The sequence below is a fragment of the Somniosus microcephalus genome, chromosome 25, assembly GCF_052327205.1.
Source record: "Somniosus microcephalus isolate GS21.2 chromosome 25, FLI_Smic_1.0, whole genome shotgun sequence".
Classification (NCBI taxonomy): domain Eukaryota; kingdom Metazoa; phylum Chordata; class Chondrichthyes; order Squaliformes; family Somniosidae; genus Somniosus; species Somniosus microcephalus.
In genome coordinates this window covers 25,868,427-25,887,749 of record NC_141011.1, presented here as the reverse complement: position 1 = coordinate 25,887,749, position 19,323 = coordinate 25,868,427, and the positions used below count along the sequence as shown (strand labels likewise).

Genomic DNA, 19,323 nt, shown 5'->3' with positions numbered 1-19,323 from the left:
CACTTGTGTGGGATATCCTTGGAACTGTACTCAGCACCTTCAGCAGTACGGCGGAGAAAAATGGGAGCGGGAAGAGAAGACCTCAGTTGCCATGTCCACCCACTCAGTTGGATGAATGGAATGGTCTGGGTTCTACATTTCTTCGTGCTTGCCATCAATAGCTTTTCACGATCATCCAACAGGAAGTGCGTGTTTCTGTGGGCGAGACTGGTCAGGCCAGTTTTTCTTCCCGCCCGGATTGCTATCTCAGATGCTCTTAAATACTCCATGTAATAGCTTGCAAAACTCATCATAGAGTCGTAGAGTTATATAGCACAGAAAGAGGCCCTTCGGCCCATCGTGTCCACGCCGGCCATCAAGCCCAGTCTAATCTAATCCAATTTTCCAGCACTTGGTCCGTAGCCTTGTATGCTATGGCGTTTCAAGTGCTCATCTAAATGCTTCTTGAATGTTGAGGGTTCCTGCCTCTACCACCCTTTCAGGCAGCGAGTTCCATATTCCAACCACCCTCTGGGTGAAAAAGTTTCCCCTCAAATCTCCTGCCCCTTATCTTGAATCTATGCCCCCTAGTTATTGACCCCTCTACTAAGGGGAAAAGTTCCTTTCTATCTACCCTATCTATGCCCCTCATAATTTTGTACACCTCAATCAGGTACCCCCTCAGCTTTCTCCGCTCCAAGGAAAACAACCCCAGCCTGTCCAGTCTCTCTTCATAGTTGAAGCGCTCCAGCCCAGGTAACATCCTGGTGAATCTCCTCTGCACCCTCTCCAATGCAATCACATCCTTCCTATAGTGTGTCGACCAGAACTGCACACAGTATTCCAGCTGTGGCCTAACTAGCGTTTTGTACAGCTCCATCATAACCTCCCTGCTCTTATATTCTATGCCTCGGCTAATGAAAGCAAGTATCCCATATGCCTTTTTAACCACCTTATCTACCAGTTCTGCTGCCTTCGGGGATCTATGTACATGCACACCGAGGTCCCTCTGATCCTCTGTCCTTCCTAGGGTCCTACCATTCATTGTGTATTCCCTTGCCTTGCTAGTCCTCCCAAAATGCATCACCTCACACTTTTCAGGGTTAAGTTCCATTTGCCACTGTTCTGCCCATCTAACCAACCCATCTAATCATCCTGTAGCCTGAGGCTTCCCTCCTCGCTAATTACCACTCCATCAATTTCCGTGTCATCTGCAAACTTACTGATCATATCTCCTACATTCACATCTAAATCATTAATGTATACTACAAACAGCAAAGGACCCAGCACCGATCCCTGCAGTACACCACTGGACACAGGCTTCCAGTCACAAAAACAACCTTCGACCATCACCCTCTGCCTCCTGCCATTAAGCCAATTTTGGATCCAAAGTGCCAAATTGCCCTGGATCCCATGGGCTCTTACCTTCTTGACCAGTCTCCCATGTGGGACTTTGTCAAAAGCCTTACTGAAGTCCATGTAGACTACATCAACTGCACTACCCTCATCCACACACCTAGTCACCCCCTTGAAAAATTCAATCAAATTGGTTAGACATGATCTCCCCCTGACAAAACCATGCTGACTATCCTCGATTAACCCTTGCCTCTCCAAGTGGAGACTAATTCTGTCCCTCAGAATTTTTTCCAATAATTTCCCTACCACTGATGTTAGGCTCACTGGGCTGTAATTCTCTGGTTTATCCCTACTACCCTTCTTGAATAATGGTACTACGTTAGCTGTTCTCCAGTCCTCTGGTACATCCCCTGCGGCCAGAGAGATTCTGAACATTTGTGTCAGAGCCCCTGCAATCTCCTCCCTTGCCTCACACAGCAGCCTGGGATACATCTCGTCTGGGCCCTGGGATTTATCCACTCTTAACCGCTAAAACTGCTAGTACCTCCTCCCGCTCAATACTAATTTGTTCAAGTATATCTCAATTTCTATGCCTACATCATCCTTCTCCATAGTGAACACAGATGCAAAATATTCATTTAAAATCTCACCTACATCTTCCGGCTCTACACACAGATTGCCACTTTGGTCCCTAATGGGTCCCACTCTTTCCCTGGTTATCCTCTTGCCCTTAATATACTTATAAAACACCATGGGATTTTCCTTTATTTTGCCCGCCAGTGTTTTTTCATGCCCCCTCCTCGCTCTCCTAATTTCTTTTTTAAGTACCCCCCTGCACTTTCTATACCCCTCTAGGGCTTCCACTGTTTTTAGTCCTTTGTATCTGCCAAAAGCCTCCCTTTTTTTCCCTAATCTATTCTTGTATATCCCTTGATATCCAGGGTTCCCTGGGCTTGTTGGTCCCACTCTTGACCTTTACAAGAACATGTTGGCGTTGTACTCTCTCTATTTCCTTTCTGAAAGACTCCCACTGCTCTGATGTAGATTTTTCTACTAGCAGCTGATCCCAGTCCACTTTGGCCAGATCCTGCCTCATCATATTAAAATCGGCCTTCCCCCAATTTAAAACCTTTATTTCCAGTCCATCTTTGTCCTTTTCCATGACTACCTTAAATCTCACCGAATTATGGTCACCTTCACCAAAATGCTCTCCTACTGATACTTCCACCACTTGCCCGGCTACATTCCCTAGAATTAGGTCCAGTACTGCCCCCTCTCTCATAGGACTTTCTACATGCTGGCTCAAAAAGCTCTCCTGGATGCACTTCAATAATTCCGCACCCTCTAAGCCTTTCACACTCTGACTATCCCAGTTAATATTGGGGAAGTTGAAATCCCCTACTATTATTACCCTATTATTTCTACACTTCTCTGAGATTTGCCTACATATCTGTTCCTCTATCTCCTCCTGACTGTTTGGGGGCCTATAGTACACTCCCAGCAAAGTGCTTGCCCCCTTTTTGTTTTTAAGTTCTACCCATATGGCATTAGAGGAACCTGCTAAGATATCATCCCTCCTTACAGCAGTAATTGACTCCTTGATTAATATTGCGACACCCCCTCCTCTTTAACACCCCCCCCTGTCTCGCCTGAAGATTCTATACCCTGGAATATTGAGCTTCCAGTCCTGCTCCTCCCTCAACCATGTCTCTGTGATAGCAACAATATCATACTCCCATGTGTTCATCAACACCTTCAATTCATCTGCCTTACTCGCAAGACTCCTTGCATTAAAATAAATGCCATCCAGCCTTGCCATACTCCCTTGTGCCGTTACATATTTGCTCTGCTTTCCAGGCATGACATTTTAATGACCTATGTACCTGAACCTCCAAGTCTCTTTGGACATCCACTGTTTTTAGCTTTTCACTATTTAGAAAGTACACTGTTCTATCCTTTTTCGGTCCAAAGTGGATGACCTCGCATTTGTCTACATTGAAATCCATTTGCCACAGTTTTGCCCATTCACTTAATCTATCGATATCCCTTTGTAATTTTATGCTTTCATCTACACTGCCTACAATGCCACTTATCTTTGAGTCATTGGCAAATTTGGATATATGATTTTCTATGCCATCATCTAAGTCGTTAATAAATATTATGAACAGTTGAGGCCCCAACACAGATCCCTGCGGGACACGACTAGTCACATCCTGCCAATTAGAGTACCTACCCATTATCCCTACTCTCCGTCTCCTGCCGCTCAGCCAATTACCTAACCAAGTCAATAATTTGCCCTCAATTCCATGGGCTTCCACCTTAGTTAACAGTCTCTTATGTGGGACTTTATCAAATGCCTTCTGGAAGTCCATATAAATAACATCCATAGATATTCCCCTGTCCACTACTTTAGTCACCTCTTCAAAAAATTCAATCAGGTTTGTCAGGTATGTCCTACCTTTCACAAATCCATGCTGGCTTTCTCTGATCACCTGAAAATTTGAGGTGTTCAGTCACCCTATCCTTAATTATAGACTCCAGCAATTTCCCGACAACAGACGTTAGGCTAACTGGTTTCCCTCTCTCACCATTCTTAAAAAGTGGAGTGACATGCACAATTTTCCAATCTAAAGGGATGGTTCCTGAATCGAGAGAACTTTGGAAGATTATAGTTAGGGCATCTGCAATGTGCTCACCTACTTCCTTTAAAACCCTGGGATAGAAACCATCTGGCCCTAGGGATTTGTCACTCTGACAAATGAAGACTATTTATGTTACTATTTGAAGTGTAAATTACTATATAGAGTGTGGCATCATAGTTCATGTACATGCACTGCGCTGCAGGCTTTGAGAATTAAGGCACTTTCTTGGCAGTAGCAATCTCCAGATAACTGGGAAAAATCAGTTATTTGGAAACTATCATATTACCAGCAGCTCAAAGGAGCAGTTGGTTGGTTTACCACGCTGTTATACCACAGCGAAGGGTAATGATTTTCACATTGTGCGTTTCCAATTTAGGCTGGGTGTCAGGGAAAGAAGAGGCAAGGCACTCTCTCTACAAGGTGGGTCAGCCTCAGCGATCACACTCAAATGAGGAAGTGTGTGGGGCACTGGGAGAATTTTATTTAGAATACTTAATATGTAGTTTTAACTTTGTATTATTTAGACTTTTTATTCTTCAGCTTTATTACTTTGTTATTATTTGTTCTCACAACCTGAAAAGTATGCAGGAAGACATCTTAAAATGTTTTACAATTAAGAAGACAAGAAACAGTGTGCTAAGCAAATGGAGAAAAAGGAAAATATGGTATAGTAATCTGGGATGTTATGAGTAAGGTTATCCACCAGGTGGTGCTGTAGCCAGTGCTGCCACTAGTTAAGGTCAGGGGGTTGCTTCCTGTCAAGGTCAGCAAAGGTGGAATGCCAGGATGCAGGCCTGCTTTGTTTGCTACACAGTTGTTAATAAAGTACTCGTGCTAATTCTAAGATATCGCCTCTTCGAGTTCTTGTTCCACTACATGGATTTATCACATATGGGAGGTTTGTTTAAAAGGCATATTTGAAGAAATAGCTTTGGAGAATGTTTTTGAAATATGGAGAGGGGTGGCAAGGTGAGAACTAGGCAGAGTGTTCCAGAGGGCAGGAGCATAGCGGTTGAATGATTGTCCATCGATTAAATATATTCAAGAAGGAGTTAGATATATTTCTTAAGGCTAAAGGGATCAAGAGATATGGGGAGAAAGCAGAGACCGGGTGCTGAATTCAGATGATCAGCCATGATCGCATTGAATGGCGGAGCAGGCTCGAGGGGCCGAATGGCCTACTCCTGCTCCTATCTTCTATGTTTCTATGGTGGAGTGAACGAGAAGTGCTCCAGGGATAGAGAATGTGTAAGGCAGGAGGCGATCACTAAGGTAAGGTTGGGTGAGGGATTTGAAAGTGCAGATGAAAGTTTTGAAGTAAATTGTTCAGACCAGTGAAGTTTATCGAGGTTAATGGGCATGTGGGCGAGGTTAATGGGCATGTGGGCGAGGTTAATGGGCATGTGGGCGAGGTTAATGGGCATGTGGGCGAGGTTAATGGGCATGTGGGCGAGGTTAATGGGCATGTGGGCGAGGTTAATGGGCATGTGGGCGAGGTTAATGGGCATGTGGGCGAGGTTAATGGGCATGTGGGCGAGGTTAATGGGCATGTGGGCGAGGTTAATGGGCATGTGGGCGAGGTTAATGGGCATGTGGGCGAGGTTAATGGGCATGTGGGCGAGGTTAATGGGCATGTGGGCGAGGTTAATGGGCATGTGGGCGAGGTTAATGGGCATGTGGGCGAGGTTAATGGGCATGTGGGCGAGGTTAATGGGCATGTGGGCGAGGTTAATGGGCATGTGGGCGAGGTTAATGGGCATGTGGGCGAGGTTAATGGGAATGTGGAATTTTGGATGAGTTGAAGCAAGGAGACCAGCTATAAAAAGTGTTATAAAAGTTAGGTTTCAAGGTGATGAAGGCATGGACTAGGATTTTTGTGGTGGAGGGGGATAAAGTGGGGGCATACATAGGTGATGCTGTACAGGTTGAAGAAAGCAGTCTTAGTAACAGAGTGGATGATGGAGCGAAAGCTTTGCTCGGGTGAAGTAGTAGGGCAAGGTTCTGCACTTCATGACTCAGTCAGAGAGGATGATGAACCAAGACGGATGGGTTCAGTTTCTCTGACATTAAGCTGTAGGAAATTTTGCCTCATCTAAGTCTTAATGTTGGATTGGCAATTGGAGAATGTAGCAACAGCCTCTGGATTTATGGAGGAAGCAGAGAGGTAGAGTTAGGGGTCATCAACATACATGCAAAAGCTGACCCTGTGCTTCCAGATGATAAGGCTCAGGAGAAGCACATAAACAGTGAAGAGGGGGGGGACTAAAGAAGGCCTCTATAAACACCAGAGATGACCATACGGACAGAGGAAAAGAAGCCATTGGAGACAAAGTAGTGTCTGTACTGTGACAGGTATGAGCGAACCAGGTGAGAACTGTGCCACTGAGGTGGAATGCAGAGGAGAGACTATGGAGGAGGTTAGAATAGTGGTGAAGGCAGCACAGGGATGCAGAAGAACAGAAAGAGAGCCAATGTCACAGTTGCATAAGCTGTCACTTTTGACTTTAAACAGTGCACCCACACTGCTGTGGGTAGGGCAGAAAGCAGATTAAGGAATGTTGGGAGAGGTGGGAACGTAATTGCATGGCAACATGTTCCAGGACCGTGGAAAGAACGGGAAGGTAGGAGATAAGGCAGTAGTTGGAGAGAATGAGTTACCTGCTACAGTCTACAGGCTTTTAAAACTCAAGCTTGATTACACCTATTAGTTCTTGATTTTTATAATCCTCTCTCCTGTTCTTTTCAACTTTGGTGGTCTCTTGCATAATGGACTATGGTCCATCATTTAGGTTTCTCAATAAAAAGGATCCTTTTTGATAACAAAAGGAGTAATAGACGGTAATAAAAAAGTGACAACCTCAGATTATAGGTATTTACCAAAAATTCTACAATAAGAGTACCTGTAGTCCCATAGTTTAAGAATATCAATATAAGTCTGCAGAAAACCAGGATACCAACTGCACGACCACAGCTGGTCAAAGGGGCTTCCATTAAACATTTATTGAAATAGACACCACTTCTAGAGTCTTTTGTGGTTCCTTGAAAAAAAAGTTAATGAGCAATGTAGACAAGGGCCCGCCATAAACATAAAAATACACCAGGACAAGATCATCAACAACAGCAACTTGTACTTATATAGCGCCTTTAACATACTGTAGTAAAATGTCCCAAAACGCTTCACAGGAGTGTTATAAAACAAAATTTTGCCGCAGTCACATAAGGGGAATGTAGGGCAGATGACCAAAAGCTTGGTCAAAGAGGTAGGTTTTAAGGAGTGTCTTAAAGGAGGAAGGAGAGGTAGAGATGCGGAGAGGTTTAGGGAGGGAATTCCAGAGCTTAGGGCCTAGACAGCTTAAGGCACGGCCGCCAGTGGTTGAACGATTATAATCAGGGATGCTCAAGAGGGCAGAATTAGAGGAGCGCAGATATCTCGGGGGGGGGGGGGGGGGGGGGGGGGGTGGTTTGTGGGGCTGGAGGTGATTACAGAGATAGGGAGGGGCGAGGTCACGGAGGAATTTGAAAACAAGGTTGAGAATTTTAAAATCAAGGCGTTGCTTAACTGGGAGACAATGTAGGTCAGCGAGCACAGGGGTGATGGGTGAACGGGACTTGGTGCGAGTTAGGACACAGGCAGCCGAGTTTTGGATGACCTCAAGTTTACGTGGGGTGGAACGTGGGAGGCCGGCCCGGAGTGCGTTGGAATAATCAAGTCTAGAGGTAACAAAGGCATGGATGAGGGTTTCAGCAGCGGATGAGGGTTTCAGCAGCGGATGAGCTGAGGCAGGGGCAGAGACAGAGACGGGCGACGTTATGTTGGTGGAAGTAGGCGGTCTTAGTTATGCCGCAGATATGTGGTCAGAAGATCATTTCAGGGTCAAATATGACACCAACGGTCTGGTTCAGCCTTAGACAGATGCTAGGGAACGGAGTTTGTGGTGGGGCCTGAAGACAATGGCTTCGATCTTCCCAATATTTAATTGGAGAATATTTCTGCTCATCCAGTACTGGATGTGGGACAAGCAGCGTGTCAAGTTAGAGACCATGGAGGGGCCGAGAGAAGTGGTGGTGAGGTAGAGCTGGGTGTCGTCAACGTACATGTGGAAACTGATGCTGTGTTTTCGAATGATGTTGCCGAACACAATCTCAGTTATACATTTTCAATCCAACACCAGTGCCACACTGAACCAGAAATGGAATAACTGTCAACTCACTTCTTCTCTACAAGAGCATATTTTACATGTTCGACATTAAACACAGACCAAAAACTACAGCCAAGCTAATGATGAAAAAGCCTTGTATAATGGCCGGGTGGGGGGGGGTCAGGAGGAGAAATGTCACACCAACAAAACACACTGCACACGTGGGCTAGGATATGACTAAAATGGCAAATTGAAGAATGCAAATATATGGCTAGATGAGGAATGTTCCTCAGTAGTGGCTTTTTCCATTTACTTATACAGGAACAGGAGGAACCATTAAGCCCCTAGGTCCTGGCTGATCTGCAACTCAACTCCATATCCCTTGATACCCTTACCTAACAAAAATCTATCTATCTCAGTCTTCAAAGTTCCAATTGTCCCAGCATCCACAGCATTTTGGGGGAAGAGAGTGTTACAAATTTCTACTACCCTTTGTGTGAAAAAGTGTTTCCTGAACTTGCTCCTGAATAGCCAGGCTAATTTTAAGATGGTGTCCCCCTTGTTCTCGATTCACCCACCAGAGGAAATCATTACTCTGTATCTACCCTCTCAAATCTTAACATCCTAAATACCTTGATCAGATCACCCCTCAATCTCCTGAGAAAATGCTGATGCAATTATTTTCTTTAATCTATCCATTCACGCACAGTGCCTACTATAATGTTAGCAGTGTCATGTCGACTCAGAAGGCCCCAGGTCCATCCTCAGTGTGTGCTGAGTTAGCTAATCTCAGCCAGGATAGCAGTAAGGGCACAATTCATCTCAGCATCCCTGGGCTCGTGAAAGGAGAATCAGCCAAGGACTGGCTCACAATCACTGTCCAGTGACCCGAGATGGAAAGGGTACATGTGTGCGGACATGGGATGAGCACAGGACCAGGCCCTGCTGTGATGCACCCTACAGTCAGCACTCATTGTCTATTACACATGAAGAATGACAGCTTGGTTGAGGTTATCAGAGACTGACGGGCATCTGTAGAACTGGTCATCTAGCAATGCTTTCAGAAGGAGGTGGAGAGGATGAAAAAAAAGTGTCATTGTAGGTTTAAAACAAAACCACTGCCAGTGAATATCATAAAAGAAACAATGAAGCCCACTAGTACACAGCATATTAAGCTGCATTCGGTTGACAATAAAATATTGTCTCTATGATTATGGCTGACTCCAGGGATATAAAAACAGGCCAATTTGGCAGAGTTTTCATCTGACATGCCTTTGCTCAGGGTTTTGTTTTATTTTTAAAAGCATACTTTGTTCCTATGCCCACAAATGCTCTGCTTCTGAAGGCAAAGACTGGGATTCGCTCCAGAAAGGCCTAAACTTGGGTATTACATGGTAAAACACACGTAAAGTGGTGGGCTGTTAACTGAGCTAATCTGTATTGGAGCTGCTGTGTGGTATGCAGAACGCTCCTTTTGCGGGCAAACATTGACTGTAACCATTTGTACTCAATACCTAACCGAGGGACGGAAGGAGCTCTACTGAGAAACACATCGTGCAGCCACTGGGCACTTGGAATTTTACACATTCAGAACATGCAAACTATTTCCTACCATCTGCAAATGAGAGTCTCTACATTTCTAACGTTGAATTAGATAAATGGCATTCTTCAATTAAAAATATCGAGAATGTGAAAATCTGAACTAAAATTAAAGTTCTGGAAAGATACTTTGAGTCCATCAGCATCTGAAAGAGAAAAGACCGTTTAACACCTTGGATGTAGAGCCTCTTCATCAGACACCACTGGGGATCTATTTTGTTCTCTTTTGGATGCTGACTGATGAGCTGTAGTTTTCCAGCATTTGGTGCGTCTCTCCTCTCCTTTGCTCCCTCTTAACTCGGCATAAGTCACCGACACTTCAGGGAGTGGGACTGTTCTGATAAAGGACTACACCCAAAAGGATCAAATTCTATCCGACATGTAATTTCTGTTTTTATTTTGTTGTCCTTTTCATTTTGATGTGGATACATAACTGAAGGTCAACTGCACCACTAACATACTGGGGCCACCCCACGTTAAAAGAATTCACGCACAGGCATCTTCCACCCTTTAAAATGAAGTTCAGGACCTGGAACGTCAGGACCCTCGTGGACAACCCCAACAGTGACAGAGACTGTAGGTCCCCGCATTGGACTCATAAGTCACCTGAGAACTGATTTTTTTTTAGTGTGGAAGCAAGTCATCCTCGGTTCCGAGGGACTGCCTAAGAAGGAGAAGAACATACTGGGCTCCAGACGAGTTTTCCCTTCATACCCTCATCCAAAGCCTGTCTTTGTCTTGGTTGGCAGCCCTCCAACGTGGCTTAGCATGATACCACTTAGAGCGTTTACCTAGGGGACCACAGTTTCATCCTGGTCTCAAATAACATTTGCATTGCAGTACCCACACCCCCTGAGCTCAAACATCCGCTGTCTTGGACAGCTCAGTAAAACCGGTTTGTTAGGAGATTGGGTGAGAGACGAAGTCCCTCCTTACACGGATGGTGTGCTTCTTGCCAGCTTAACCAAAAAGTAGGTTCAATGAAGCTTTATGTGGGGCAGAATAAACCCTCCCCCCCAGAAAAAGAAAAACAAGATACCCCCACACTGAACAGTTTACTGGGGCTAATCAGCCACGTTTCCCATGCAGGTAGGAACAGGAAGCAATAAGGCCACTCGTGGAAGTAAACTGCAACATCACAAAGGTAGAGCTAAACCAGCTAAACAGCAGTGGAGCAGGTGAGAAGGACAGATGATTATGTTGATGGTAACCCCTCAACGTGGATTACTTTTGATTAATATAGGGGCATCATTACATTACTGCCACTGATTTGAGATGGTTGCACCTTTGTGTGCCAATGGGCAGGTAGGTCCAAGTTACACTGCCAATTCCATCATCAATCACTAGCTGAGGAAAAAGGAATTCTGTGCATTCACTCATCAGAAATCCAGCTAAATTTTAATTTTAGCGGATAGTTGACTGATTTGTCAGTGCTGTGGCAACATTGAAAAAGCTCAAAATAAAGCTGCAAAAGTTTCCCGGCAGTCCAAATCACTTTAAGCCGAAATACTGGATTGAGAACTGATTATAGTGCTTGCCTTGGCTTTAGCTTTAGTTCAGAGCTCAGTTCCCTATTCCAGTATAAAATACACTAACATTAATTATTGCTATTAGTATAGCCTTTCTAGGAACACAGACTTTTATTATGCCCGGACATCCATTGCCTTGGCATTTAATCTGCTAAATGGCCTGTAAACACACAAGCCTGGAAATTCCTGGGACAGCCTGCTGGTGACAGCATGGGTGGAGCAGAACTTCCACAAGCCTCATGGATGCACCATAGATTGCATTGCAGCACTCAGTTGCAGTGTAAGAGGGTCAGCTGTGCCTGGTGAGGATCCTTCAAATTTGCTTTTGTCCCCACAGCAACTGATCGCTTCAAAAGAAAAATAAACCCCCACTTCGTACAGGCATAGACAGAGCTAGCGACAACCTAGGTGGAACTAGCAGGATTTCTGGTAGATGTTGCAATCCCGCCAGTCCTGCCTTTGTGAGATGTCTGCAGGGAAGGAATTGTAGTTAAAATTTTGATTAGATCAAAAAAGAGGCAGAAACTTGGCGTAAATGGGTTCTGTCCCAAATTCCTGTCCCTGCCCCCGAGATAAAGGCGACTTTACATCGCCAATGCAGCAGGAATTTGGGGGCTCCTCTGTATTAACTTGCGATAGCACACAGGCAGGGAGTTTAACTACAAAAATAAAAACTCCACTGATTGGAGAAAGACACAAAAGGAGGGAGACAAAGGCTGCTTTTATATTGCACAACACTTGTGTTTGTTGCTGCAGGCTTCTGGAAGTGTGGGTCTTGTGCAACTGGCTACAAAGCACATGTAAAATTGCCAAGACTTGCGTAAACCATTTTCAGTGGGTCAACAAGTCCTGGCAATTCTACATTCAGTTTGCAGTAACAGTAACCAAAGCTCCACCAAGATTATCAATACTGCAATAATATTTCTTGCTGCTTAGATGCATGCAGCACAGCATAGTTCAGTTACTTTACGCTTATATTAAGATTACAACAGTGGTAACCCTATCCTCAGTTAGAAGTTTGCAATCTCATAGGAACAGGAATAGGCCATTCAGCCCCTTGAGCCTGTTCCGCCATTCAATTAGATTATGGCTGATCTGTATCTTAACTCCATTGACCCGCCTTGGTTCTGTAATCCTTAATACCCCTACCTAACAAAATGTCATTGCCGTTTCTTTAATATTTGGAACTAAAATTAAATCATCAGAGCTGATAACTGAACAGAATTGAAGATTAATATCCGATTGTCTTGCGGCTCCCATCTTGGTAATCTTTTGGGACCAGTTTAGGATCGTTAGTACTGCCATGAAAGGCTCCTTATTTTTTATTAAAAAGGTGAAGGGTCAAGGCCCACAGTGCAGGATGCCACCACGGTTGAGAAGAGTAAAACGAGGTTGATCAAGCAATAGCGATTACTGGAAGTGCCAACCTTGGGTTTCAAATAATGGCCTATGGTAGTATGAAAGGGAAGACAAAAAGCTGCTTTTATAGTGGCGCTGGAAATGTTTGTGCTGCTAGTTCCTGAAGCTCACATCTCAGGCAGCTAGTAGCAACCTCAATGTAAACCTGCTGGGCTCACCAAGGCCAGCATCCAGGAAGAACTGGTTAAAAAATAAAACAAGTTTATCGGTCAGGTTTACAGTGGGGGCGCCACTGCCTGCACCAGAACCAAGGAACTGGAGAGCAAAAACCTCCCCACCTCAACGCTAATATAAAGGCAGCCTGAGAGAGGTAATAATTTGCACGGATTGAGGATCCTGGGAAATAACAAGTTACATGGGAAGACTATGAACATTTCAGGATGGTGAGAGGAAGAGCATGTAAATGACATATCTGCAATTGAGGAGGCACACAACAGGAAGATTCAGGCAGAAATAACCATAGTAGTATTGATAAAGATAAAAAGACAAGATCTGAGCTCACCGTCACTTATAAATTTAGATCAACTTCCTCTTTAGAAATTATCTGGAAATTAAAATGGCTTCCTAGCTGTCTGACACAAAACAATGATACAGATCCAGACCGATGACCTTCACGACGCAGAGCTGTTGCTCAGCCTGTATTCAAGAGAGCCCCAGGTGGGCAGAGGAAACGCTTCAAGGACACCCTCAAAGCCTCCTTGACAAAGTGTAACATCACCACCGACACCTGGGAATCCCTGACCCAAGACCGCACAAAGTGGAGGAGAAGCATCCAGGAAGGCGCCGAACACCTCGAGTCTCTTCGCCGGGAGCAAGCGGAAGCCAAGCGCAGGCAGCGCACGTCAACCCAAGCACCCCACCCATCCACCCCTTCAACCACCGTCTGCCCCACCTGTGACAGAGACTGTAGGTCCCGCATTGGACTCATCAGTCACCTGAGAACTCATTTTTAATGTGGAAGCAAGTCATCCTCGGTTCCGAGGGACTGCCTAAGAAGATGATGATTCAACTATTCACGCACCGTCAAGTATTCAGAGGAGTCAAGAGAAACCAATTTAGGTCCAAATCGTATTGCTGAGAAGCTGGAATGGACACTTGGATTCAGCACACATGCAATAATAAACAGGTCTGAAAAATCTGGTTTTGCTCATAAAACACACACTAAAGTCATCAGTCATCCTGGTTACAATTGAAACTTCCTGTTTAAACCCTTGTGTGCATTACTAGCTTTGAAGCATCCTGTTAAACAATGCACTAAAGGCCACTTCACATTCTACTGACTTTCTGGAACTCAGTCACACTTCACCAAATTCACTGTTTGCTATTAAAGGAGTGTTGGCAGACCTACTCCAACAGAAAGCTTCACTTAATAAGACTTCAGGACATTGAAAGCAAACCTGGGTCACAGAAATCAGCACAAAACACACAATAAAAGGTGAGCCTTGAGGTCTGGGAGAGGCAGTTTTAAAAGAGTATCAGACAACAAAAGCAGCTTTAAAAAAGAGAAATGTGCTGCTATACACACAGCTATAAAGTGTTCTTTTCTTTTTTTGTTGGGGAGGGGATGTTTTAGAATTTACAGCTGTCATAAATCCAAACACACTGCCCAAATGGTGCCAATTAACACTGTTGTCCATTCAGCTTAAATCCCTTAGGTCTATTTTCAGGCGAGCAATATATGACCGTGAACAGTTCAAAGAGATCAAACTTCTATGTTCTCACAATCACCACCAAGTAAACCTCTGTCTTGTAAGCCATGTGCAGGGTACAGAAAAAGACCCACTGCTACTGGGAAAAAGCCTAACAAGAGTAGAAACAGATCAAACAGCTTGGGGAATGACAGAAGACTTTAAACTAGCATCAGTGCAACTAGATTCAAAAATCAGGCTTTTTAAAATTTGCAGATGTTTTTCAATCACAATCTGTTATGCATTACACCATGCGATGGGCAGCACACATTTAAGACTGGCTGATTTTAATCTCCATACATCTCCTACCCAGCACTCTACCTACCCCATGTGTTCAGATTATTGGGAGTCAATAAGAATAGCTTACACATGTGCACATATTAAATTTAAAGATAACTCTATGGCTTGCTGCATATCTGATTCTTATTAAACTGAAGACTTTCAAAGAGTTGATGGGCCAGCTTGTCACCCAGCAGTGCCGTCATTTCCATTTTCCTTTTGATTTTTCAATGTGCAATCGTGCACCTCCCCGGCTTTTGCTGCTGCTGACCCTCTGGATCTCAGTCCGCAGTGTAAACGGGGCAAGTTCAGCGTGGCAGTGGCCTCGTCACATGATGGATATGGATCCACAACATAAACACCCTGCAGCTATGGGTGAACAGACTGTCCATATTTGAAATGATTCATATGTTAAGTATTTCCTAAATGGTAAAAGATTGGGGGATGCAGATGCTCAAAGGGACCTGGGTGTCCTTGTACGAGTCACTGAAAGTGAATGTGCAGGTGCAGCAGGCCATTAGGAAGACGAATGGTATGCTGGCCTTCATTACAAGAGGAATTGAGTACAGGAGTGAAGAAGTCTTACTCCAATTATATAGGGCCTTGGTGAGACCACACCTGGAGTACTGTGTACAATTTTGGTCTCCTTACCTAAGGAAGGATATACTTGCCATAGAGGGAGTGCAACGAAGGTTCATGAGATTGATTCCTGGGATGGCGGGACTGTCGTATGAGAAGAGATTGAGTAAACTAGGCCTGTATTCTCCTGAATTCAGAAGAATGAGAGGGGATCTCATTGAAGCATACAAAATGATTACAGGGCTTGATAGGATGGATGCTGGGAGAATGCTTCCCTTGGCTGGGGAGTCGAGAACCAGGGGCCACAGCCTCAAGATAAAAGGGTAGGCTATTCAGGACTGAGATGAGAAGAAATTTCTTCACACAGAGGGTGGTGAATCTTTGGAATTCCCTACCCCAGAGGGCTGTGGAGGCTCAGTCATTGGGTATATTCAAAACAGAAGTCGATAGATTCCTGACTAGTAAGGGCATCAAGGGATATGGCGATAGGGCCGGTGAATGGAGTTGAGGCAGAAGATCAGCCATGATCTCATTGAATGACGGAGCAGGCTCGCAGGGCCGAATGGCCTGCTCCTATTTCTTATGTTCTTATGTTAATACATGGGAAAGGGTGCCTGCAGAGAGGAGGGTGGCTTCTTTTACAGGCACTTGAGGATGAAAACAAATCCACCACCATGGTTGGTTGGTGCCTCAGCATGCTTTAGTGTTGTGAGCTCTCAAGATTAGGTTCTGATCCCGTCGAGTAGTTCCACATGGTTTGTAATCAGGGTTTGGTTTTCATTTACAGTTTTCTGTTTTGGTTTAATCAGGCCCAAAAGATCAAATCTTTGCCTGTGGCCACAAGCCTCTAATGCCAGCCCTGATTGCAACAAAAATGCTACATTATCCAACACCGTTAAATATTTCTCCGCTTACAGTTTACATACAGCCCCAAAAGTAATTCCTTGCATATGTTGCTTGTGATGTGGGAGCACTGCTAACTGTTTACCCTAACCCTCGGCTGGCTGAGTTGGCAACACTCCTGTTTTTCAGTCAGGTTGTGTGTTTTTGAGCTGTTCAGCTGGCCTTTAAAGATCCTATATTATTAAAAAAAGCAAAGAATTCTCCCGATGTGCTGGCCAACACCGCCAAACACCAGATGCACTGGTCATTTATCGTATTGTGGGATGCTGCTGGCGCAGAATGATCAGCATGTTTCCCTACACAACAGTCACCGCACTTCAAAAGCAATTCATTGTGTGAAGTGGTCGAGATGCTGCAATGTGATAAGGTTCTACATAATAATTATTACTTGTAACTGTAGTTGGTTAAAGCATACTTCAATAAAATTTTAATTATGTTCAGATTTGAAGATATTTTGATTTTGCCATGTTGGATTGATACTTCTCAAACTGGGCTGACTTTCCAATTCAGGTGTTCTTAGTCCTGCGAACTCTCGACACTGACTATTACAGGAAACTTTCGTTTAACCGGAGGTTAAAAGTCCGGAAAGCTCTAGCTACCGGCAAAATTCAGGAGCCGTTTTCTATAAGTTTTTTTACTTCTCGTTGCTTTTTATTTTCCCCCCAGTCAGGCTCTGCAAGGTCTGTAGCTAAGCAACAGCTTCAGCTAGAGACGCTTGCAGCTGCAGCCGACTGTTTTGAAGCTGTTGCTAAGCAACAGGGTTTGTTGATTCACACGGAGCTGAAAAGCTCTGTATGTTTTAACATTGCCGCTGGTTTATACGGCAGTTTTGATCTAACGGCACCAGCTCGGTCCCGTCAGTGCCAGATACCAGAAAGTTTCCTGTACAGAGAATGATTGGATTTTCAAATAAAGTCATGCAAGATTAAAAAGCCTCATGCTAAAAAGCAAAATTCTCTTTAAAATCAAATAAGAACAATGATAAGTTTGCTATTTGAAGTATTTTGCTGCTTTACAGCTAGTAAATTTGAAAAGTATGGGTTACAGCTTGATAAAGGAAACACAAGATAATACAGTCTGCAGTGCCCTATGGGCAGTATTATATCCAGGGGTTCAGATGGTTTACATTATATGCAGCTAGGATTGTGTTGCGTGTAGGATAACACAGATTGTAATGTGTTACCATCCTATACATAACAGAAACTATAGGATACAAATTATTGAGAAAGTTCAGCTGCGATAGAATGAGTAGGGCAAGTGATCTGGTGTGGCATAATGTCTCGTGACAAATCTCCATTTGCCACAAATAGTGCAATCTGCTCAGAGTACTGCAATTTTGCATAATAAGTCCCACTGGTAGCAAGAATACTGGGTTCGCTATGACAACAAATCACTTGGCTACTCTGGAGAATAAAGGCTAAGAGCTTTATCAAGGTCATCTGAACCCTGGGATATATTGAAATACTGCAACACCCTCTTAACTATGTCATTCTTTTAAAAAGGATTGCTTTTATTTAGATTTGTTCAGCTTTTGTTTTGCTGGCTGCACATATCATCATGTATACAGAGAAGCAATTTTGTGTTTTACTTCACTAAGTTACAGGGAAGTAGCACACCTTGCATGTACAGTATTAGCATGCCCTGTACATACAGTATTAGCGCCCTGTACATACTTTAGATGTACACGGTTTGCTAATAGTGTATCAGTGTACAGGAAACTTTGGTTTATCCGGAGGTTGTATGTCCGGAAACCTCGATCTAACGGCAGAAATCAGCAGCTGTTTTGGGTTAGGTTTTTTTTCTTCTAGCATTTTTTTAAACAGTCAGGCTCTGGAAAGCGTCTCTGTAGCTTAGCAACAGCTTCAGAGACGCTTCCAAGGTACGGGCCGAGTGTTTACAAGCTGTTGCTAAGCAACAGTGTTTGTTGTCAGATACGGAGATGAAAACCTCCGTATCCTTCAACATTAGCGCTGGTCTATCCGGAAGTTTTGATAGATCGGCAGCAGCTCGGTCCCGTCGGTGCCGGATATCGCGATGTTTCCTGTATATTGCAAATATTTCCTAAAAGCATCCTGGACATCGAACTTAGCCTGGAATGTGCCAGCTCACTTCAAAGGCAGTGTGAGCACTTCCATAGTTGTACCGTTTCAGCTCAGAAACAAAGCAGTGTTAAAAAAGTTTAATATCTATCCAGTTTTGAAGTGGCCAGCTCTATAAGAAAGACTGTCTAGAAATTTCTAAAAGGTAAAGCGGGTACCTGAATACTATTGCTTAAAATAAAGCCCATTATCTTCCAGTTATTTCTGTGCCTCCTGATGTGGAGCATTACTTATTAATGTTAAAGTATTCAACAAATTTTCATCAGCTGCAATGCAAACATCACAATGCAAGCCACAATCCCATCCTCTACCCATTTTGGGCTGCAGGGATGAAGCAGAACATCTCAATATCTCCAATCTACAGGAAACTTTGGTTTATCCGGAGGTTAACTGTCTGGAATGCTCGAGCCACCGGCAAAAATCAGGAGCCATTTCGTTAGGTTTTTTTTCTTTTCGTTGCTTTTTTTTCCCCCCCACCAGTCAGGCTCTGCAAGGTCTCGCTGAAGCTGTTGCTAAGCTACAGAGACGCTTGCAAGGTACGGCCGACTGTTTAGAAGCTGTTGGCAACAGGGTTTGTTGCCAGATACGGAGCTCAAAATCTCCGTATGTTTCAACATTAGCGCTGGTTTGTCCGGCAGTGTTGATGGGACGGCAACAGCTCGGTCCCGTCGGTGCCGGATAGCACAAAGTTTCCTGTATTTGCCTATTAACATAAATGTAGGACTTTTTGCTTAAACTTCTGAAAATTGAATTTTGCATCAAAATCTAGAAAAATAACAAAAGTTTTGTTAAAGGTCATTGGGAAATCCCCATTCCTAACGCTCTTTCCTGATGTAACTGTATACAATTTACTGGGTTTCCTTCTTTACCTGTGGTTGCTCATGGTTGTGGTTTCCCGCACAGCCTGAGCTGTCTCTGAAGCAAAGTCAAGAGCACCTGCCACTGGTTTGGTTAACGTGCCAACCAATCCCTTTCCCAGGCCTGAGAAAAAACCAGTGACACCACCGTCTGTTTTCACTCCTTCTACTGTTGAAGTGATGACACTGGTGAAACCACCAAGAATACCTGCGGGAGGTGGAGAAGGAAGAGAAATTTTAAATAAGCCCCATCAA

At 44.1% G+C, this 19,323-nt stretch overlaps 1 protein-coding gene across 4 annotated transcripts in view; it reads right to left on the bottom strand.

Annotated features, from left to right (window-relative positions):
* vps13d (vacuolar protein sorting 13 homolog D) overlaps positions 1-19,323 on the bottom strand; it is a 260,231-nt gene that overhangs the window by 32,610 nt on the left and 208,298 nt on the right. For all 4 annotated transcript variants that reach the window (XM_085966919.1, XM_085966915.1, XM_085966916.1 and 1 more), the window contains one exon: positions 19,081-19,276. In XM_085966919.1, the coding sequence (XP_085823045.1) occupies positions 19,081-19,276 (196 nt within the window). The remainder of the gene's footprint in view (positions 1-19,080; positions 19,277-19,323) is intronic.